At 42.3% G+C, this 23214-nt stretch overlaps 1 protein-coding gene and 1 pseudogene across 1 annotated transcript in view; one reads left to right on the forward strand and one right to left on the reverse strand.

The window, feature by feature from the left end:
- Positions 1 to 3610: 3610 nt before the first annotated feature.
- Positions 3611 to 9790, reverse strand: LOC130593595 (kelch-like protein 36; annotated as a pseudogene).
- The window catches only part of LOC130593593 (ubiquitin carboxyl-terminal hydrolase 10-like), a 48267-nt gene continuing 34841 nt past the window's right edge, over positions 9789 to 23214 (forward strand). Inside the window, exons 1-4 of the mRNA XM_057398856.1 lie at positions 9789 to 9809; positions 9970 to 10086; positions 18694 to 18762; positions 21810 to 21855. Coding sequence (XP_057254839.1) covers positions 9789 to 9809; positions 9970 to 10086; positions 18694 to 18762; positions 21810 to 21855 — 253 coding nt within the window. The remainder of the gene's footprint in view (positions 9810 to 9969; positions 10087 to 18693; positions 18763 to 21809; positions 21856 to 23214) is intronic.

The raw sequence follows: 23214 nt of genomic DNA on the forward strand, positions 1-23214 counted from the left end.
GTTCGGCGCAGGATCAGCCCCCGAATCCGAGCCAGATTTATATCCTCTGCTTCCAGACCCTGACTCTTTGTCTCCCGGGTGGGTCTGCTCAGACTTACTGGCCCTGGAGACGCTCAGTTGTAACAATGGGTAACCAAATATGTGATCATTACTGGGGAATTTTCTGCAATGGGCATCTTTGCATATCCTGTGTTTACTACACAGCAGGGGGCTAAAGAGTGGGAAGCTCTTGATCTCAAAATAGTTAAGGAGGCCTGACAAACAGTGACCACGTATGCGTTAAAATCCTCTTATACTCAAGCTGTATATGTTATGATTTTTTTTACAATTGACAGGGGGAGCCCATACAGTTTCTCTGTGATACTCATGTACTAGAAGTTGGTAAATATAAGTATGTCCAGGTTTCTATCAACCCTTGGAGACCTCTGTAGATACTGCTGGCCACTTCTTCCAGCACAGGCTGGCCACCTGTGTTGGAATGAGTGTGCATTTTGGTCAGTATAAAAGCCCAAGCCTCATACGATGTGGGGGAGGTAGAGCCTCTGCGGGGACGCCCGCTAAGGTTGAGCCTGCCACCTCACACTGCAATGATGCTTCTCGGAGCTGGTTTGTTGTTAGTCTCCACAGGGTCCTTGTGCCACGTTCTGTACGTGGGACTGTAGTGGGAGTAATGATGGCTTTTGCAGGGTCTAAAAAAAAAACAAGAACTTCTGAAGAACTGATAACCTGGGGGAGGGGGTATATTTGTGTCCTCCTGCCTACAGGTCCATGGTGACTGCCTGCAAAGTTTGTGAAGCCCTGCCATGAGCTGGACAGACGAATGGATAAACCTGATGCCTCAGCTACAGGAGCTGACCGTGATTACCCCAAGCAGAATGAGATAGAGGAAGAGAAAGAACAAATAACTGCAAAACATCACTTGGGGGCAACTGAAAAGTAACATCCTGAATATGTGTGCTTGTGAAGTAGCTATATTAGAGGTTATGATTTTGTGTATAAAACCACCTGTATTTACTAGCTAGTTGCTAATAAGAAACTGCACCTTGTATTGTATAGATTTGTCACTTGTAAAAGAGATGTTAGAGTATGCAAATTTGCAGTAGCTGCTAGAAAATGCTAAGGCAAAAGCTAGAAAAAAATTTAATACAATGGTAGTGTTATAAAGCAGGTGATGGAACAAATTAAGAGGGTGGGAGAATTCCACTGGTAAGAAATTTCTTTGGCTAGTCCTTCACTGCCATCAGCATCTTCAACATGCTGCTGCACCCTGTAATAGTTACTCTGCTAATGTAAATGTGTGTGTGCCTTGCTGTAGTAGTGACTTGTTACTGGATAAAACAAAAGGGGGAAGATGTGGAGACAGTGTTCTCACAGGAGAATGCATAATTGGTACATAAACTTTGAATAGTCCTGAAAGATACAGCAAGACCATGAGAGGCCTGAAGAAGCTTAAGCAAGCAAGATAAGAGGCTGGAATTCACCAAGTTAATGAGAACTGTGGACTGTTGGCAAGCTTTCAAGGTTGAGTTCTCACACCTGTGTTTAACCAATTATATGTTAGTCACTAAGGGTCTTCAAAACATGTATCCAATCATAATATGCCAAATCACTGTAAGTGCTTCATCCAGGGCCTTGGCTCAACTAAGCAGACTGGGTTGCTGAGTTGCTAAGCAGACAGTTCTACATCGAAGGCAATTCCTGATTTGTTTTAATGTTGACTCTGTAAGACATGCAACACTGCAGAACCTTTTGTTGTTGGAACCGGGACATGGATGTGAAGAGTTTGATGGAATGTGTTGTATGAGTCTGAGTATGCTAATTCGATGCACGCACAGCTGAGAACCCTGGCTCAGCTTACCCAGCAATAGTAAATGAGCAATATCCTAAGAATAACTAGATGGTTGTCTTCACGGGGCATTACAGGTTGAGTCAAACACTGTTGTTTGAAGTATTGCACTTATGTATCATTGTTAGGTTAATCATCGTAGCTATTAGACTTGTTTATAGTTGTGTGATAAAACAGGTGAACAGAATAACCCATAATGCCTTGCTTGCGCAAAGAAAAAGGGGGGAATTGTTGCAGAATGACTCTAAGAGCAGGACCATAGAGTTCTGGAGGACTGTGCAAGAAAGGCAGGGGGTGGCCCCCACAGGTGGCCGGAGACGGGACCTGGGAGGAGAATGTGGAGGAAACTGTGGGGGCTAACCAATACTGTTATGCCGAGAAGGAGTGGCTGAATACCACTCCTATATATGTGTGAACTGCGTCACAAATAAAGTAGAAGTTGCTTATCACCCATATTGGGTTGGCCTGTCTGCTTCTCCTCGCCGCTTACATCTACTCTGCTCTCGCAAGACCTCACTTGGAGTATTAGGGACAGTTCTGGTGCCCTCAACATAAAAAGGACATGGAACTGTTTGAACAAGTCCAGAGCAGTGCCACGAGGATGATCAGGGGACTGGAGCTCCTCCCGTATGAAGACAGGCAGAGAAAGTTGGGGCTGTTCAGCCTGGAGAAGAGAAGGCTGCGTGGAGACCTCATAGCAGCCTTCCAATATCTGAAGGAGTCTTACAAGGATGCTGGAGAGGGACTCTTCACTAGGGACTGTAGTGATAAGACAAGGGGTAATGGGTTAAAACTTAAACGGGGAAGTTTAGATTGGATATAAGGAAGACTTTCTTTACTGTAAGGGTGGTGAGGCACTGGAATGGATTGCCCAAGGAAGCTGTGAATGCTCCATCCCTGGCGGTGTTCCAGGCCAGGTTGGACAGAGCCTTGGGTAGCATGGTTTAGTGTGAGGTGTCCCTGCCCATGGCAGGGGGGTTGGAACTAGATGATCTTAAGGTCCTTTCCAACCCTAACTATTCTATGATTCTATAATAATAAGGGAAGTAACAGTGGAAGAGAATACAAATGCTCATCACCTGCCGACCTATACCCAGACCGACCCGAGCAGAGATCTAGCCCTTCTGGGTAACTGCCCCCAGTTTATATACTGGGCATGACGTGCCTTCGTATGGAATACCTCTTTGGCTAGTTTGGGTCAGGTGTCCTGTCTCTGCTTCCTCCTGGCTTCCCCTTCTCCCTGGCAGAGCATGAGACTCAGAAAAGTCCTTGGGTCAGAGTAAACATTACTTAACAGAAACTGAAAACATCGGTGTTATCAGCGTTATTCCCAGACTGAAAGTCAAAAACACAGAACTGCACCAGCTTCTAAGACTGAGAAAAATGACTGCTACTGCTGAACTAGGACACAAGGTGACAAAGTAAAGCCAAATAAATTATAAAAGCCTTTGCTCAAGATCTAAACGGTGCCTCTGAAACGATTCAGCTCCAGATGACCTCAGAAAAAATATTTTAAGAAAAGTAGAGCGAAACTACAAGAGCTCTCCCTCCCGTCCTTCAGACGTACCTCAACACAAACATTACAGCTAATCAAGCTGACATGAGGCACGCTGTCACAGAAGAGCTGGTTGCTCAAATATATGGTTTGTTACTTGCAGATACCGTGTGTTTACATATCCCCTTGCCTCTCTTCTAGAGACACCCATTCATCAGCTCCCTTTACTAGCATTCTTCAAACACAGGATAACTTTCCAAACATCTCTATTACCTGGGCAAGCCTGCTATATAGGACCATGAATCCTGAGGAGTGTAGGTCTCGACTGAAGAAAGTGCCCCATTTCCATTCCTGCCACCAACAGCTACCAGCATGTCCGTAACAGCTCCTAGGTTGAAATCTACATGGCGCTGTCTCATGGAGGCAACCTGTCAAAAAGAATAACATGCTGACATCTTCAAACATCTGGTAAGCAAGCAGACTGAAGGTACATTCATGTCTGAGGATAGGATAGTTGCTTCTTCCCATGTATTTGGAAAGCAGAGCTACTGGTTTTGACCATTATGTTCATAAAATACTTTTGTTTTTCTGCAGTAGCATGTTGCATAGCATTAATTTCCAAAAAAGGGGACAACAGAAAGCATCCAAGAGACATGTTACTCTATAAGTTTTGTCTTACATGGTCCTCCTTCCAAAACTCTGCAAGAAATATACTGGAATCACTAAAAACCACAACTGAACAACAAAGGATGACTGGTTCATACAGGAATCTGTGCTGGCCCCAGGGTTTTACAGGACTGGGATTGAATAGCTTGTTCTAAGAGACATTTAGCACAGAGACATTGACAAGAGTCAGAGACATTTTCTTTTTATATCATACCCAGTTTTGATATAACTATATGTGTTACTGCTTGAGAAAGATGAACTAAGCAATCATCTCTCTAAGTCCTTTGTAGCATTATTCCCAAAGTACTCTAGAGTTGCAGATGGATGCTGACAGTTTCACAGATGAGACACCCAAATCCCAAGTGAAGTTGAAAATCTGCCCCAAAGTCTTCTGCTGTAACATAAGCACTCCCACAAAGGATTCAAGTAGCTGCTTTTTCAACTTAAATAGATTGAATTTCCATTTGCAAGTATTGCTGTGTTGGCTATTCTAATGAGCCCTGTCCTTTCACCAAAAAGAAGAAAACACTCTAAACATTAAGGACTTTAAACAGAGAAATAATACAGCTCATGTCCCACCTTTATCCACTGGTTACAGAGGGGATCATACCTATATAAGAGATTTGAAGCTGCATCCCCTCCATTGTCTCTTGAAAAGCTGCCTCCAGCTATGAAGATGAAGCCTCCCAAGACTGCAACACAGTGGTGACTTCACCTGGCTGGGAGAGGGGTCTCTGCTACCCACTGCCCCTTTCTGGTGTCCAGGAAGCAGGTATCATCGCTCAGTTCCAGGCAGCACTCGGAAACCTCTCCACCCACAAAGAGAAGCCTGTCCTTGCAAGTCCGCAGGACTGTCCACTTGTTCTGCAACACTGGCTGAGCCGTGATATTGTTGTGATAGTGCACTGCCTCCTCTATAAACCCCTCATAGTTTGCTTCTTTGGGAAGAAGAGAGCAGATAGCAGGCTTGACTCGATGGAGAAGATCACTTTTAGGTATCAAGGGAAAATGATTGTTATCCAGAACCTGGTAAGCCTCGTTCTCCCTTTCTGGGTACTGGGTAAGCCACTGCAAGGCAGCCTGCAGCAAGTCATGCTCACACTCCTGCTGCACGTTGCTGCTGTCCAGGTACTGGCACAACTTCTGCAAGGAAATGTTCTGCAGGAAGTCTGGGGTGAAAGACAGTGTGCCGAAGTTCTGCAAGATGAAAGAATCAATGTAGGAGTCAAGGCTCTTCAGGTTGTAAATAGAGGCCAGCTCTTGCAGGTACAAATAGTTCTCCTCACTGACTTCATTCTCCAGATACAACAGAAATCAACCACCTTCCAGATCTGCAGCAGGTGAGCTGTTTTGAGCACAGTCGATATTGCCTCCGTCTAAAGACAGCTCACTGCCATAAAGGAAATCCACCACAACCTTGAGACCAATGTAAGAGGCTCCAAAAAGTTCAACCTCTTTTTGGTGGGCTTCTTGCATACCAATGGTGAACATAGAGTTGAAGTAGTCGCTGCAAACAGCAAGGAGGATCTGATGGGCAGGGACTCTCTGTTCATCCACCACAAGGACAATGTCACAGAAGAGGCCTTGGTGCCTCTGCTCATTCAGGCTCTGAAGAACTATATTGGAGTGGTCATCCCACCTGTATACCTGGAATAAACAAACACTATCAGGTAGGTGTTATCTTCACCAAGATAAATTTCAGTGTGTACAAAAGTGGTTTTCCACCAAATGTGGTCATACGCAAGCACAAGAATGATTACTTGTGCTGTACATTTATGATCAATTCTGACTTGAAACAGCTGGCAAGCAACATAGTACAAGCACCCAAGTGCCTCACCTTCACTTTGAAAGGCCTATGCAGACTTTAACCGCTTCCTACTCACCCTTTATATATATACACATATAAAAAAATGTTACTCCTATCTCCTCCACAGTGCTTCATCCAAACCTCTTTTCTGATGATTTATACAGGCACAGTTTTCTGAAACTCATTGTCTTTGAGACATCTTGTTGAAATTTCCTTTCTTACTTGTTTCCCAAATGACTTCTTGCAGAGTTTTTCTCAACCGAGTTACTTGCTAAATATCTGCAGTGGGAGAGAAACATGCAGCAGTATGACAAATTTCATTCAGGACATGTATTTTGTTTGGGTTAGTGCTTACTTGACAGCTGCCCCCTCTTAAATCTTCTCAGAGCTCTGCATTTCCAAGCTTGTTATGGTAAAATCTTTCTTTCTTTCTTTCCATATTATTCCAGGCACACACTGCATTAAAAATAATAGCTGTTTATTTATGTGCAAAGCCACACATGTGGATAACCTATTCTCATAAGAAGACTACTTATTTCCAGAAGCCAAGGTATTTTATGTTTTAATGAATACAACTAAGTATTTTCCTGAAAAAAAAAAAGGAGGAAAATGCCCTCAGAACATGCCCATTAAGTGCCTTTCTGGGATGCCTCCAGTCCAGACATTCTTCCCACCAGCTCTGTACATGCCACAGAGCTTGTGAAGCAACCAATGTTTGCCTCTTTCTCACAGACTCACATTACCAGTCTTAAGAACCACTAAAATGGAAATGTTTTTGTTACTCTTTGAATGTCTTGCAGAACACATATTGAAGGGGCTGGTTACCCCAGTATGTCAGGCAATGCGGCTTTTAGGGCCATCCTTCCAGAGGAATGGTGTCCTGGGTTCAGCTGTAGCAGTCATTTTTATCCTTCCTAGTAGCTGGTACAGAGCCGTGTTTTCGACTTCAGTTTGGGAACAGTGCTGATAACACACTGAGGTTTTTAGCTGTTGCTAATGTTTACGCCAATCAAGGACTTTCTGAGTCTCATGCTCTGCCAGGGAGGAGGGGAAGCCGGGAAGAAGCAGACAGGACACCTGACCTAAACCAGCCAAAGGGGTATTCCATACCACAGCACGTCATGCCAAGTATATAAACTGAGGGGGGAGGAGTTACCCAGAAGGCCCAGATCTCTGCTCGGGTCGGGCTGAGTACTGGTCTGCACATGGTGAGCAATTGTATCCTCTCCCCTTATTATTTCCCTTATCATTATTATTAGAGCTAGTAGCAGTAGCTTTGTATTGTGATAAACACATAAATGTATTGGCTTTCCCAAATCATAGGTGTGGCTATGTGAATATAACTGTATGCATTCACAATAACAAAAACAAAGTTCACTAAGGACACAAGATTAGACAACAAGTTGAAAATGGCGAGAACTCTGGAGCAAAATGGAGTCACATAGCAAAAGAATTTGTAAAGGTAAAAGAAAGGGGGAGGAGCTTGATATAAGAAAAGCCAGTGCCTGGAAAACATGAGTTAAAGTACTTTTTAGCTTAACATAGGTTGTAGAAAGAGAACAATGTTTGTGTTGTAAGTCTGTGGAATTTAGTGGCCCCAGTAAACATGAGTAAATTGTTTCACACTAGTCTTCTAAAGTACCTTTACCTTTAAAGAACAATATTTGTGTTGTAAGTCTGTAGTGAGTTAACAGGATTTAGTGGCCCCACTAAACATGAATGAGTTATTTCACACCATCCTTCTACTTATCAGTTCGTTTAGAGACAGAGCCTCCCAAACATCTGCTAGCTTGGGATACTCCTTGTCTGCCCATCCCGAAAGAAATTTTGCAGGAAGGTCACACTGTTTTAAATCTTTGCTAGTTATCAGAAGAATTACAGATATGGCTGATTTCAGCTAGTCGTGTGATTACTGGGGCATCCAACTATGCCAAAGGTGAAAAGTACACTGCGAGGAAGACTGCTTACTTCATCTTGAAGACCCCTACTCACAAGAGGAAGACTGCTTACTTCATCCTCAAGACCCCTGCCCACAATCACCAGAGAGCAGTGTGCAGAGGCCAAGAGGAGGAGACTTATGATAATAAGTTCTTGGAGCTAGTTATAATACTCCCCGCCTGCATGCAGGGATTATGAATATGTATGTAACTAATGTAATAGAGAAAATATATAAACCTGTAGCAAATAGAAATCACTTGCACCTCTGGCTACGGTCATGCGTCCAGCGCTGTTGCTTTTGGTTTATTGACTTTGTCCCTCAATAAAACCTTGTTATCTTGTTTAGAGGAGTGAGTTTGTATTTCACACCACTGGCATAAAGGATAGATGTAAACTTATTTGGGCAATACAGTAAGCAGTAATGCAATAACAGGCCATTAAAATGGCAAATGTGAACGATAAAAAAGAACTGAGGTGCATGCTTCCCAGCAGGTAAGTTTCTGTAAAGCATTCAATTACAATAAATCTTACAAAACTGATATTATTGCAAAATATTTGTGGTAAATTAACACATTTTCCAATGAAACTACCAGGATGGGTTGTTTTAAATGTTGCTGAACTATGAGATAGTGACATCCTTTCTGCCCATGTCAGTTTTCGCCATTAGTTACAGCATTTAACAGCATTGGTATTTGAATTAACTGGCTTTCAGGAGGGAGGCATTATCCTCATTTGTATTTTCAGTCATTTGAAGGGTCTTTTTTCCAGCAAAAACAGGCTGTTTATTTAGGTAGCACTGTGAGCAGAAGGGAATTTTGCCTTTAAGCAGATGAGCCACTCCATTATTTACCTTGTAAATTAGACTTGTGAGTGGAGAGGGGATTTCAGACCTTTGAAATGCTGTATGCAAAATACCTATACAATTGTCTCCCTTCTTTGTTTCTCTCTTTTAATATTAAACAGCTGTTTTCACTGCTAGTTCTCTGCCTTAAGACAGAAGAGCAACACTTGCTGGAAAAAGAACGGAGCGGCAGCAGGATGTGTCTGCTAAAAGGACAAAGGCCAATACAGAAAATCATTCCATGAGCACACATGAAGCATTGCATTTCATAGAACAAGACTGAAATGTTCTTATCATAGAAAGGTGGATGAATCTTCTTTCTGCTGTAAGTGAACCTCCTCTCTGAGTAGCCAAAGCCACATAGTTCTTTATTTCCTTCTCTTCGATTTTTATGGTTAATCTTCCTCTACTACTTGCATCCCAACTGAACTATACTTCTGCAGAAATTGGTAGTTTAAGGAAAAAAAAACCCAAACAACAGAGTAAATTAGCAACAAATATAATGGATTCTTGCCTGGAAGTTTTAGTATTCAGTTATGAGTCAGTCCTCTCAAAATCATGAAATTGGCTTAATCCCTTGAGGGTTGTTTTGTTCCAGATACAAATGCTGAACCCATTCCCATGCTCATCATTTGGGACATACTTAGTATAGCTTCACTCTGCCTTGCATGGATACGCATCCTGCCTCTCACCTGCCAGAGCAAGCAGTGACATGCAGCTTTTTACAGCCTTTCAAGGTGAACCCTGCATTAATTCCTTGGGGGCAGCCTGGCTACGTGCAGTTTTCCAACTACGTTTCTCCTGCACCGCACTACCTCACTGCGGTAGGACAAGGCCGGCCGCGCTGCCTTCCCTGGGTTACTCAGCTGCCCGCAGCCTCAGTAATGGGGGACCAGGCTCCCACCGCCGACTAGCCTCAGCCTAGACCCACCTCGCCCGAAAGCGAAGTTCTTAACTTTATCTCACCCATCCTCTGAACAATCCCACCTCCCACAAAACTGTCCCAGCCGCCACCACAGCTACACAGCCACCACCAGCCACCACCACTCGGTCCGCGCGCAGGCGCAGAGGCGCGCCCACCCAGCCCCTCCGTGCACAAGCGCAGTGCGTGCCGACTGCGCGCTGCGTGTGAGAGGAGATGGCGGCGGTGTGAGTTTTTTGGGAGACGTTGATTTTTTCACGGGTGGGCGTTGTCATGGCGGTCAACAGCGCACAGGTACTGCTCAGTCTCGCGTTGCCGGCCCGAGGCGTCGCGGGGGCTCCTTTGAAGGGCTGTGAGGGGCGGCCTGGCCCTACGGCGCGATTCGCTAACTGGGGGAGCGTGGTGGCCCAGACAAGGCCTAGGGTGATTTTGCAGTTTCATTGGATCTTCTCAGGGCGGTGGAGCGGCCTTGCTGCTCGCCGGGACGGCGACCTTCTGCGCTCCCGGCCCCGCGGAGGGAGTTAGCGTGTTGTGGCTCGCCCTCTCGCCTCGCCGGTGTCACCGCGCCTCGGTGAGGGGAAGGAGCGGAGAGGCGGAGGCGGCCTGCAGAGCCTTGACGGGGAGAAGACCGTGTTGTGCCCCTATTTAAGTCACTGCAAAGAGATGATGGGGGGAGAAATTTGGGCTTTTTTGTTTTTGGAGGAAGGAAGAGATAGAAGCGATTCTATAATAAGAAGGGGATAAGATTTGTGGATTAATCCTTTCACACACACACACCCCCCTGCCCAAGCACTCAATAAACTTCTGTGCATTGTAGTGCAAAGGGCTGAGTGTTCTAAGATCACTGCGCATGGGGATGCGTCTCAATTCCTGGTCTAATCTAGTGTGTGCTTAGAGCAAATGATTGAATGAGATAACTTCACTATTTGTGTAAAATTTTAATTCCCAAAGCTTTAAAGCAAAAATGTCAGGCCATGTGTGTGGTGCACTGAGGTGTTTACTTGCAAGACTTCATAGAATTTTGGTTTTAGCAAATAATAAAGTTTAAAAAGATTTGATCATGTTAAAGATGAGTTTATTAAGAAACTGTGTCTTTTGTGGTAGAAAATATCTTCCATACAATTTAAATGTTTGAAACAAGGTTATGCTTTATTCTGTGTCCTGCTTTCCTGAATGGCAGTTAAGGTATGCATCTAATAAAGTTGTGCATTAGTGGCACTGACAACAATTTTTCCATAAACAAAAGCCTGCAAGTAGTGAAAATTATTATGACGTTTCTTATCCAGCTTGATTTATTTATGTTTGGAAGAATGAGGGATGTTATTTTGTTAATGTGGGTGTTCTGAGGGCAGTTGCTGCTCATCCTCACCCAAGCCTCTGTCTGGCTTGGCAACCAGAATAACTAGAACTCAGAACATGGCATGCAGTTTAACTCCCTGAAATATTGCACTGCAAACTGTCTCTTTTATGGCCCCTTGGAGTGTTGCTCCCTGACAGGGTGTAGTTTGATGTTCCCTCAAGCCAGCACTGTTTCTGGACAAAAAAAAAGGCTGCAGTCTGTACGCATTTTTTCTGCGCTGTCTTTGGCTGATGTGTGTGGGTGACCTTAATTAGGAAATCGATCTGTCTTCAAAATAATCTTAAAAAAAAAGTTATTCTGCAGCTGCATGAGTTTCTTGCTGGGTGAGTGCTAGCTTGCTTGCATCTGTGTTGATGTGTCTAATGTTACAGGGTCCTTACAGACAAAAGGAAGTGTTTGGGAAGAGGGCAATGTAGATTTTGTCTGTCAGGTTTATGAAACAAGCTGAAACTAGCAGGGGTGACACCCTGAACACAAAATGAAAGGTGGCCCTGGGCAAGGGCTGCCAGTGGTGGTTTTGGACAGAGGTGTTGGAGTGCATCGTCTTGCTGTAGCTGCTGCTTCTCTCCTGTCCAAACAAAGAACAGTTGCTGTCCTTTGTCTTAAAGGGATGAAGAAGCTGGATTTGTCTCCTTTCATTTCTGAGTCTTGCTTTCATTGCTCTGAAGGCCTGGGTTCATCATTTTGCTAAAACTTTTGCCAGTGGAGGGAGTAGTTGTCGTAGGCTTCTGTGGTCTCTGGAATTCAGGCTGCAGCTGAAGCTGTAAATTTAGATAGCCAGAAGGTATTATTTGATTTCTAAAATGTGAATGGTGAATCCATGCAGAGTACAGTGGGTGAATGTGGATTGGTTAAAAAAAGAAATCTGAGAAAGCTGACATAGAACTCAAATTTGGAACTAAATGGCAGCATGCAAATACTAGAATAAAATCCACAGGTTCTGTGAGTTGCTGCTATTTATTCTGTGCATTCTAGACTATAGCACTGATTGGGAGACTTCTTAGAATAGATACAGCCATTTACCTATTAATCAGTTTTTGTAGGCAGTTGCTTAGATAAATTGCTGTTTCCATTCATGTAGCTGTTAAAATACTTGTACAGTTAAGTGGACTTTCATTTATAGGTAAACTAAGCAGTCTCTTTTCTGTTTAGTGATACACATGTAACATGCTGTGTCATACAAAACAGCCAATTCTTTTGTAATAGAAGTTGCTGGCCTTGGGCCACTGGATTATGGTTGTCACATTTCAGCAATGTAAGATGATAATTTCCAAAGAAATAAACATTCTAGAACTGCGATTTTTCTTTCTGATGTGTTTCACGTGTTTATTAAACATACAACTGGGAATTATGGAACAAAGGGTTATGCTTCATGGTGAAAAATTTTGTGTCTGATATTTTAAGTTTGGGATTCTAAACCCTGACTTTACTTTATGAAATTGTAACATATGCATTTAAGACTGTGTTTTAAGTATTCCCAAGTTTGAAACCATTACCCCTTGTCCTACTAATACATTCCCTAATTAAGAGTCCTTCCCCAGCATCCTTATAGGCCCCCTTCAGATACTGGAAGGCTGCTGTGAGGTCTCCACACAACCTTCTCTTCTCCAGGCTGAACAGCCCCAACTTTCTCAGCCTGCCATTTATACGGGAGGTGCTCCAGTCCCCTGATTATCACCGTGGCCCTCCTCTGGACCTGTTCCAACAGTTCCATGTCCTTTTTATGTTGAGGACACCAGAACTGTACACAGTACTCCATGTGAGGTCTCGTGAGAGCAGAGTAGAGGGGCAGGATCACCTCCTTTGACCTGCTGGTCACGCTCCTTTTGGTGCAGCTCAGGATACGGTTGGCTTTCTGGACTGTGAGCACATGCTGCCAGCTCATGTTCATTTTCTTCATCAACCAACACCCCCAAATCCTTCTCTGCAGGGCTGCTCTGAATCTCTTCTCTGCCCAACCTGTAGCTGTGCCTGGGATTGCTCCAACCCAGATGTAGGACCTTGCACATGGCATGGTTAAACTTCATAAGGTTGGCAAATGTGCATGCAGATTCTTACAGGTTTCTTGCTTATAAGTATTCATCTCATACATTATAATTCCCAGAAGTCTTATAAATATTATAATTTCTTCCCAAAACTAATTAACATAGGTTACTACCCACTGGAAACATAGGCTGTTTATTTTGAGTGAGGGTCCCAAGGGTCTTTGGAACCCCTGATGGCCATATCTTTGTTGACCTTTGGCTGAACTTCTCTCATTATCTTCCTTTTATGGTCTTAGGTTGGCCTCTCTTCTGTCTTTGTGAGGAATAGTTCCCAGTTCAGTTGTAACCTTAAATCTTTAACAGTAGTATGCGTGCCTTTAATGCAGTAGAATAGGCTAAACTGTTCTAACTTACTAACACAGAGAGAGAAAGGAATGTTTGGCTGATGGGGGAAGGAACACCATGGGGCTGATAACAAATAGGAAGACAGTAAATAAGACCAAGGATGCCAGCCTTCAAGATAGCAGAGCGGCACCCAGCGTGGGGTGAGACTAGAACAGAACAGAAGCAAAGACATATCAGCTGCTAGCTCAGCACTAGGACCTTCGGTAAACACTGATGACCACCAAAGACTCCCACTCAGCAAGAAAGCAAATGTGTAATTAGGATGCAAATATTATAATTAGTTCCTATAAAAAGCTGTGAATATGCAGGAGTATGCTAAATATATAGCTTCTGTTGGCAAGTATCAGGTGCGCTCACCTTTGCAAAATGATTCACGTGTGCGCCCAGTGCTGCAGTAAAGAATGCCTGCTTTCTGAAACTCCAAATTGAGTCTTGGAGAGTTTCTCTGACTGACTTTTACAGTAACACAGTGAGCTGGATAGCTAAAGAATATTCTTTGCCTTTTGTCTTGTTTTTTCTTGAGATCCAACCCTAACTATTCTATGATTCTATATGTATGGTTTTGTTTAGGTAAATTTTAACTTGGTTAGTCTCAGCTAGTAAAATGAGTCCTCTGCTGTCACTCATGGCCGCTTTCATCTTTTGCTTTATGCTAGTTCTTCATCCTCTCTTAACCTTCCTTCCCCCAGTGAAGAAAACAAATAAAAAAATCATTGGATCATTTCCTCTCAGGTAGAGTATAATCGCTGTGCTGATTATTGAGTGTGTGCCAGAACTGGGGCAGCACAAGAGGTGGGATTGTGAATCCAGCAAAACAAGAAGCCAAATAAAATCTGTGTGGTCTTGGTGAAAGCAGCAGGTGGTGCTTTCTCTTACTGTCACTGTTTTTGTAAATTTTTTTTGTACATTTTGTACATTTGTGTAGTGTCTTGCATTGTCTTTTTTATCTTTTCTTGGTGGCGAAAGTGGTTCTGATAGGACTTTGCACTGCACTGAGATTAATATTAAACTTTCTACATTAAATCTCACTCACCTGTGGTTCTAAGCATTCAGCACTTCTGAAATTTAGGGCTGAGATAGGAAGACAAGGTTTCAAAAGAGGCACATCAGTCCTGCGTAGCTGGTCTCAACTGCCTTCTGAGGGCCTTAATTTGTATTCATTGTCAGGATGGAGTCCAGATGACAAAAATTAAGTGAGATAAAAAATTAGTTATCTTAAATCCTGCCCTGACAAATTGCTTGTGAAAAGCATTTTGTGGGTGACTTACCTAGCCATGGTGCTCTTGGGGAGAGATTTTAGTTTTCCACAACTTGCAGCTGCAGTTATGTCCTGGGTTCAGCTGTAACAATTATTTTTCTCCTTCCTAGTAGCTGGTGGCAGTGCTGTGTTTTGGCTTTAGTCTGAGAATAATGCTGATAACATACCAACGTTTTAGTTGTTCTGGGCAGTGGCATGGGGCACAGCGTATTTTTCCAGACATCCGGTGTTTCCTTCCACCATGGTAAGCACATGGCACTTGCCTTGGTGGGTTCATGGGAGTGTGATACAGTCTGCCAGGCCTCCCCATATTTGTTCTTCAGCCATTGTCCTCCATACCAAAGAGGCTTTAACAGCTTGGCTTACTTGCAGTACGTTTCACATTTGTGAATAACCTGGTCAATAATGTCCATTGTTAAGTCCACCCCTCGATCATGAGCCCATCTGTATGTTGCATCTCTGCCCTGTTGGCCTAAGCTGTCATGGGCCCACCAGGCTAAAAATAATTTACCCTTATGTTGCCAATCAAAATCCATCTGAGCCACTTCAATCTTAGCAGCTTGATACGCTTGTTGCTTGTTCTGGTGTTCCTCAGTGTCCTGACTCTTGGGCACATGAGCGTGTACGAGGCCTACCTTCACCACCAGGTTCTGCACCTGGGCAGTGATATCTTTCCACAGTGCAGCAGCCCAGATGGGTTTCCCTCTGTGTTGCAAATTGCTCTGCTTCCATTGCTGCAACCACCCCCACAGGGCATTTGCCACCATCCATGAGTCAATAGAGAGATAAAGTACTGGATACTTTTCTTGTTCAGTAATGTCCAAGGCCAGCTGGATGGCTTTCACTTCTGCAAACTGACTTGACCCACCCTTCAGCAGTTTCTACAACTTGTTGTAGGGGACTCCATACAGTTCCTTTCATCTCTGATGCTTTCCCACAATACGGCAGGACCCATCAGTAAACAAGGCATATTGAAGCATGGAATCAGACTCTACAACTCAAGAAAGTTATAAAGCAGGTATGTTTATTATGGCACTGGGTGCAAGGGGGATTGCTACTCCTAACTTGCACACCGAGGGGTTAAGCAAGCAGATATTTATTACACAAAAAACATGCATATTCAATAGGTTCCCAAGAGGGGGGCAGGGATATTACAATTAGTTTAGGTACTCATTATCATAAGTCTCCTCCCTTTTGGTAATTGAGTACTGCTCTCTGATGGTAGTGGGCAAGGGTCTTCAAGATGAAGTAGGCAGTCTTCCTCATGGTGCACTTTTCACCTTTGCATAGATGGATGCCCCAGTAATCCCAAAACTAGCTGAAACCAGCCATATCTGTAAGTTTCTGATAGCTGGCAAAGATTTAGAACAGTGTGACCTTTGTAAAAAATTTCTTGCAAGCAAAACAGGATGGGCAGACAAGGAGTATCCTAAGCTAGCAGATGTTTGGGAGTCACTGTCTCCAAACTAACTGATAATCAGAAGGATGGTAAGAAATAATTCACTCATTAGAAGGATGATCACTCATGTTAGTAAGACTAAAAATTCAGAGGAAAAAATAGGCTTATAAAAAGTGGAAGCAAGGACAGGCGGCCTGGGAAGAATACAGGGATGTTGTCCAGGAAGCTAGGGACCCGGTTAGGAAAGCTAAGGCCCAGTTAGAATTAAACTTGGCTAGGGATGTTAAGGATAACAGGAAGGGATTCTATAGGTATGTAGCAAATAAAAAAAACAGACTAGGGACAAGGTAGGCCCCCTCCGGAAGCTATTGGGAGAACTGGCTACTCTGGATTTGGAGAAGGCTGAGGTTCTCAATGACTTTTGCCTCAGTCTTCACTGGCAAAGGCTATGACCACACCACCCAAGTCTTGGAAAGCAGACGCAGGGACTGTGAGAATGAATAACCTAGGCCCACTGTAGGAGAGGATCTTGTTCGAGACTATCTTAAAAACCTGAATGTACACAAGGAAGGGGAGACTGCATGACTAACATGACAACAGGGTTTAAACCACAACAGTAGTCCAAGCCTAGCATCTGTATAGCCCCCTTTCAGACACTGGAAGGCTGCTATGAGGTCTCCACACAGCCTTCTCTTCTCCAGGCTGAACAGCCCCAACTTTCTCAGCTAGCCTTCATACAGGAGGTGCTCCAGTCCCCTGATCATACTCGTGGCCCTCCTATGGACCTGTTCCAACAGTTCCATGTCCTTTTTATGTTGAGGACACCAGAACTGTACACAGTACTCCATGTGAGGTCTCGCGAGAGCAGAGTAGAGGGGCAGGATCACCTCCTTCGACCTGCTGGTCACGCTCCTTTTGGTGCAGCTCAGGATACGGTTGGCTTTCTGGACTGTGAGCACATGCTGCCAGCTCATGTTCATTTTCTCATCAACCAACACCCCCAAGTCCTCTGCAGGGGTGCTCTGAATCTCTTCTCTGCCCAACCTGTAGCTGTGCCTGGGATTGCTCCGACCCAGGTGTAGAACATTGCACTTGTTATGGTTAAACTTCACAAGGTTGGCCTCAGCCCACCTCACAAGTGTGTCAAGGTCCCTCTGGATGTCATTCCTTCCCTCCAGTGTATCATCTAAACCACACAACTTGGTGTCATCGGCAAATTTGCTGAGGGCGCCCTCAATCCCACTGTCCATGTCACCGACAAGACCGGTCCCAACACCGATCCCTGAGGGACACCACAGGTCTCCAGCTGGACATTGAGCCATTGACCACAACTCTTTGTATGCGGCCATCCAGCCAGTTCTTTATCCATCGAGTGGTCCACCTGTCAAATTGATTTCTCTCCAGTTTAGAGACAAGGATGTAGTGTGGGACAGTGTCGAATGCTTTGCACAAGTCCAGGTAGATGACATCAACTGCTCTATTCCTGACCATCAGTTCCATAGCCCCATCACAGAAGGCCACCAAATTGGTCAGGCAGGATTTCCCCTTAGTGAAGCCATGCTGGCTGTCACCAAGCACCTTGTTGTTTTTCATGTGCCTTAGCATGCCTTCCAGGAGAATCTGTTCCAAGGTTTTGCCAGGCACGGAGTTGAGACCGATTGGTCTGTAATTCCCAGGGTCATCTGTTTTCCCCTTCTTGAAAATGGGGGTTATATTTCCCTTTTTCCAGTCGTCGGGAACGTCACCTGACTGCCATGATTTTTCAAATATGATGGACAGTGGCTTAGCAACTTCCTTTGCCAGCTCCTTCAGGACCGGCGGCTGGATTTCATCAGGTCCCGTGGACTTGTGTGTTTTGTCAGTTTATTCAGCTTCTTGTTTGACTCCTTTCTGTCCCAGTATCCCTCTGCTGTCCTGGGTGTTCAGAAGGTATTCAGTGAATTAAAACTGGACCATAAGTTTATAGAAGCTTCTGGTTGCTATGAAATGCCAACATGTAAGGCCTTCTTATTGGGAATGTTGCATTTTCTGGAAACTAAATATTAACTCCTATTTTGGTGGTATTTTGGTGGTTTTCGTTTGTGTTTTTTTTGGTGGTCTTTTTATTTTAAGTAAAAATATAGATGTGAAATATCTAGAAGGGTACAGGAAGATAATATTGGGAAAAGACATTTCATCTTAGGTTTATTTTATGGAGTTTCAGGCAAAAACTGATATTGTGCCAAACTGATTTGTGCCAAAACTGATATTTAGATCGTGTATTTTTCTATACCTAGGCAGTTTCAGTTCTCTGCTTCTGCACTCATGTAAGTGGTAGCATTGGTCTTGTGTAACTCATTAGTTTAGCAGAACTCTGGAAAACTAATTCTTGGTTTTTTGTTGTTTTTTTTTTTTTTTCCTGTTTGAAGGGTAAGTATGTATGTTTTGGAAGGTAAACCAGTGTGTGCCTAGGTCGTACATGAATTGATGCAATTTCTTGCCCTACATGTTGGTTTAAGACTGGTCAAAGGATGAAGTGCAGTTTGTGCTGTGATTATCTCTAGTGGGATTTTGAAGGAAAATGCATTGTATACAGTTTTAGAGCCTGAAGTACCTTGCTAAAGGCTTGGGAAGGAATTAATATGAGAGTTGGGATGGTAACAGATGAGTTTCTGGCTCCCAACACACAGGTCTTTTGGAATGCTAGTATCTTAATAGAATTCATAATTAATTTATTAATTTTATTGCATATAAATCTTTCTGTAACAAAGATGCTTCTCTTTTATTTTTAGTACATTTTTGGGGAATTCAGTCCTGATGAATTTAATCAGTTCTTTGTGACTCCGCGATGCTCTGTTGAGGTAAGATCTACTTTAAACTTCTTTTAGAAGTTACATTTTAAAGCTCCATCTCTTTGTGTATATTTGAAATATAAAACTAAAATTATTTCTTTATCATTCTTTTAGCTTGCTAATTTACAAACTGCAGATATTGAACAGGAGTCTTCTTTCTGTGTGGATGTTAAGTAATTTTTTAGAAATAAGAAATTAATTATTCCACTTTCTGCTTGTCATCTTCCAGAGCTGGAACAGCTGACACTGTAGTGATAGGATGTGGAAAGTGAGTTGTCCTGCCCTGCTACCTCAGCTTTGAAGTGCATGTAGAGAAAACTTTTTCAGCAGTGTTCTCAGTTGTAAGGTGGGCTTCTAAGTCTTGTGAGCCTTTGGAAGCACAGGGGTTCTTAGTATTTTTTTGGCAGGTGGAGCACTGCTAACCATCAGAGCTCTGCATACAAGGAAGGCTGTGCATGAGCTCCGAGAAATGGATCAATATTGAAATAATTACAGTGGCAGTGAGAACTACAGAGTGGAAGCAGTTGTCTTTGTGTATTTGAGTTTATAACATACTACAGATAGTATTGTAGATTCTTATTCTTTGTAGTTCTTGGTAAAGAATGAAGAAACCGTTTTACTTTGTAGGGAAGAGTATTATGCCATTGTCCTAATTTCCAGGCTTGGAAAATAATATTTCTCTAGGTTAGGTTCCATGTTTATCCTTCTAACATTTAAGTCATGCTTCCATCCTCCCCCCTCAACATAAAGGAAATGAGCACTTACAACTATAGAAGGGGAAATCCTTTTGTCGCATTTTACAAATCTGATGACCATTGTTAATGTGACTTAGTTTCCTGCAACTTAATTTTCTAAGTATAATTAGCATAGTATACTGCTAAACAGTAAAGGTGCATGAAGGGAATGGGGTGGGGAAGTTTAGAAAGCAAAAGAGAGCTTCTGCTTGCCTTTAGGGATAGCTTTGTATCTTCTCTGGTAGGTGGGAAGTAATGCAGAATAGGTTTTCAGGTAGTACCTGTTTCTTCTGCCTATATTGCTGTTTTCCCACCATTAAATACAGTAGCAGCAGTGTGACGTTTGCATCCTGTCTAGTGTCACCTCAAGTGTCCTACGTCAGCTGTGCTAATACTTACGTTGTAGAAGATGAAAGCATCATTCCTTGACTTCTATAAAGCTATTCTCATGAAGTATGTTGAGGAAACATGAACCTACGGGATTAGAACCAGCATTACTTCATTTTATAACCGTCTCAAGTGTACCACTTACCAGTTAGCTATCAAAGTAAAAAACTGTATTGAACGATGTTCTTTAAGTTTGTCCTTGATCTGGTTCAGGTCAATGTTTCAGTTATCTGGATGATGAAATAAAAATTATGCTTATTAGTTTTACACTGTGCAGATATTTCAGAGAAAAGTGGTCTGAAAAAAAATAAGGTGAAATTCAAGACAGACAAGACTGAGATTATAATACTGCAGTGGTGGGTGTTCGACATACATTCTGTTGGGGGCAGTGCCAGTCCTGGGATTCCCAGTGTCTGTTGATGCTGGTGTTCTGAAGTCCCTTCCCTATAGACTGAAGGGTGGACTGAGGCAAGGGACTAGTTAAAGCTAAAAGCTGTCTAGAATGTCTCTTCATACATGGACTTCTTAATGCATGTTATATCAGATACCTGTTGTCTGAGATGACTCAGATGACCCAGTTGTATGAAACAGGTCGACTCGGAAATCTAAATCTCTGCTTTCACATAGGTGCTGTTGATTAACCAGATACATGGGGGACCAATAGGTGCACTCCTTTTTTTTTTTTTTTTTTTTTTTATTTTATAATTTGTATTTTATTAAGCCTTTTGAATTGGAGAAAAACAAGAATTACAAGTTTTATCATAAACTGCTGACTGAAGGCTTTCCGAGTAACTTTTTTAGCTCTAACTATAACATATTGGAGCTGTGTTCAGTATTCATATAGATAATAGGCTCTTAATAGCTTGGAGCCTTTTCTGACCTACTGATTTTAATTTTTGACCAGGAAAGTTAATGTATGGTTTATAAATTGATTTACAGTATGTGATCTTTTTATGTGCTTTTTAATAATAGAATTTTAGGAATATTTTTCTTGCCATTTCCAGTGCACTGCTGTCTACAGTGCTTTAAGAAGGCAGTATGTAATTATCTGTAACTTTAGAGAATTGAAAACTTTAATGGAGAAGCCTTTGATATTTGTTACACCATTACAATGAATATTTAGAATAGCATTATAAAACTGTACTATACTCAATGTTTTATCTCCCACTGCAGAAATAGTTCAGCTGTTACCCAGAGAGCTGCTGGACTGCAGTGTAGCAGTAGCTCCCAGTTCATGCAGGCACAGGAAAAGGCTTTCAGCTGCTGGGTAGTTTGCAGGCAGGTGAGGGGGGAATTAGAAATTGCCCACCTGTGCTTACACAATAGCAAGGGTTCTATTGACCACTGAGACTATAAAATGATGCCAGTATTTTATAATAGACATAGTTTCTATCTGGTTTATAAGTATATGCTGTGGTTAGGTTATACTTACTTAGGCTGACGATCATAATTTTTTGTTTCTGTTAAATGTGGTTAAGAATACACCTTAATTGAAACATTTCAAGGACATCACTATAGCTGAACCAGGTTGAGAGTTGAAAAATTTAGGTGTGACTATTGTCTGTGCAAAACTTTGTTTCATCCTTTCACAGGTCATTTGTTCAACCTTAGTTTCTGTCTAAAAAGAGGATATGTTCCTCATTTTGAAATCATGGTGAGTTACTGTTGATGAAGGAAGATCCTGATGCTGTGAGGTAAATTGCTTGAGAAGTTGATGAGCCTGTGGTGTGTAACCAAGATAATTTTTATCTTTCAGTAACTGGTAATCTGAAAGGACTCTTGAAGCTACAGTGTGGGATTTGAGAAATATAGAAGACATACTCTCAGAAAATCAGACCTTACTAATGATGTTATTGTTAAAGGATTCAGATGTTTCAAATGAAACTGGTATCAAATGTTAAGAGTTGCTTTGTCTTCCATTTCTTTTTTGTACAGCTCCCCCCATACAATGAAACAGTTTCATGTGGTATTAAGCCCGCAGGTAAGTTTCATGATGGTAAGAAATCAGTATCCATTTTTTTTAAACGTCAAGGTTGTGACACTTCCCTTAGATTCACTACAGCTTTTCTTTAATCTTCAGAACTCATTCAGCAAGTATATATACATATATTTGGCAGGTGTTTTTTTTTTTTTTAAAAAAACCTTTATTGAATGAGATCTGTGAAAGTATTTGAAAATAGTGCATTGAACTTCAGCTAATTAGGATAGACGTGCTTACTCCTTGATTGTGCTACCACCTGATCTTAGTGCCTTGCTTGAAATATTGTGGGATGTAGCTGTAAAAACACAGGGGGCTGAAGCTTGCTAGAGAACTTGTACTGAAGAAACAAGTAAATAGTGTGGCATTTAGCATGAGTATTTTCTGGCAGTTGCAACCTAAAAACAGTTCTGCAAGCAGTGCTCTGTTCAGTGTTCCCTTTGATTCTTGTTTTTGTCCTGCTCAGCCATTTTTGTGGAAAATCCCTTTTTTCCCCCTTTTTGGTGAAGATATGACTCTTGATGTAAAAGTACATTACAGAGTTCTAGTTTTAAAACTGTATCAGTCATACGTCTATTCTTGTCCTCACCCATACACCTTACAAACTGGACTTACTTCATAGCTATATGAAGTTGACAGTTAAGTAGGAGGTATTTGATCATCACTCTGCATAGTTTAAACCAAGCATCAACATTATTTTAAGCAGCAGGTAAATTGGTGTGTGCTTGCTTTTTTATTTTTTTCCTTTCCCTGAACCAGGGTAGAGCAAGGAAGCTGAGACTTACCCAGATGTATATGTGTGATACAAATGACATCCAGATCTCCTTCAAAATACTTCAAGTGTCAGACTGGACAGTTCTAAAAAGTACTTAAGAGGACCAAAGTGCACATGTTAATGTTTAAGAAAACATGATCATTATGCTTAGCAGCTTTGGCCTTGCATATAAAGGAAAATAAGAGCCAGTCATAAAACGGGTGAAAGCAGGTATACAACATTTTTGAAAATTGAGGAGCTCCAGTACAAGTCTAGGTTTAGGACCCTGAGTATTTTTAATAGGAGTTTGAAAAGTTCATCAAAAGGACCATATAGTATGAATTGTCTCTCGTTGATGATAGAGGTGTCCAGTCATATATTGCTTTGTCTAACTGTGGATTTAAGTTCTGTTCTTTAAGACTGAGATTTTAATGTTCACTAGCCATACAGGAAGTTGGTTTGTACAAATGTTTTTCAGATCATTCCTAGACCCTGAGAGAACCCCTCCCAGCCCTGAGATTAGGTAATGACAGCAAATTAAGTTTTGCCTGAAAAATGTCTTTAATAAGCTTGCACTGTACTGTGCATGCATATTATCACTGTAATGG

This window comes from Pezoporus wallicus, unplaced genomic scaffold, assembly GCF_028554395.1.
Source record: "Pezoporus wallicus isolate ANWC-B61680 ecotype Strahan unplaced genomic scaffold, APGP_CSIRO_Pwel_v1 contig_7118, whole genome shotgun sequence".
Lineage (NCBI taxonomy): Eukaryota > Metazoa > Chordata > Aves > Psittaciformes > Psittacidae > Pezoporus > Pezoporus wallicus.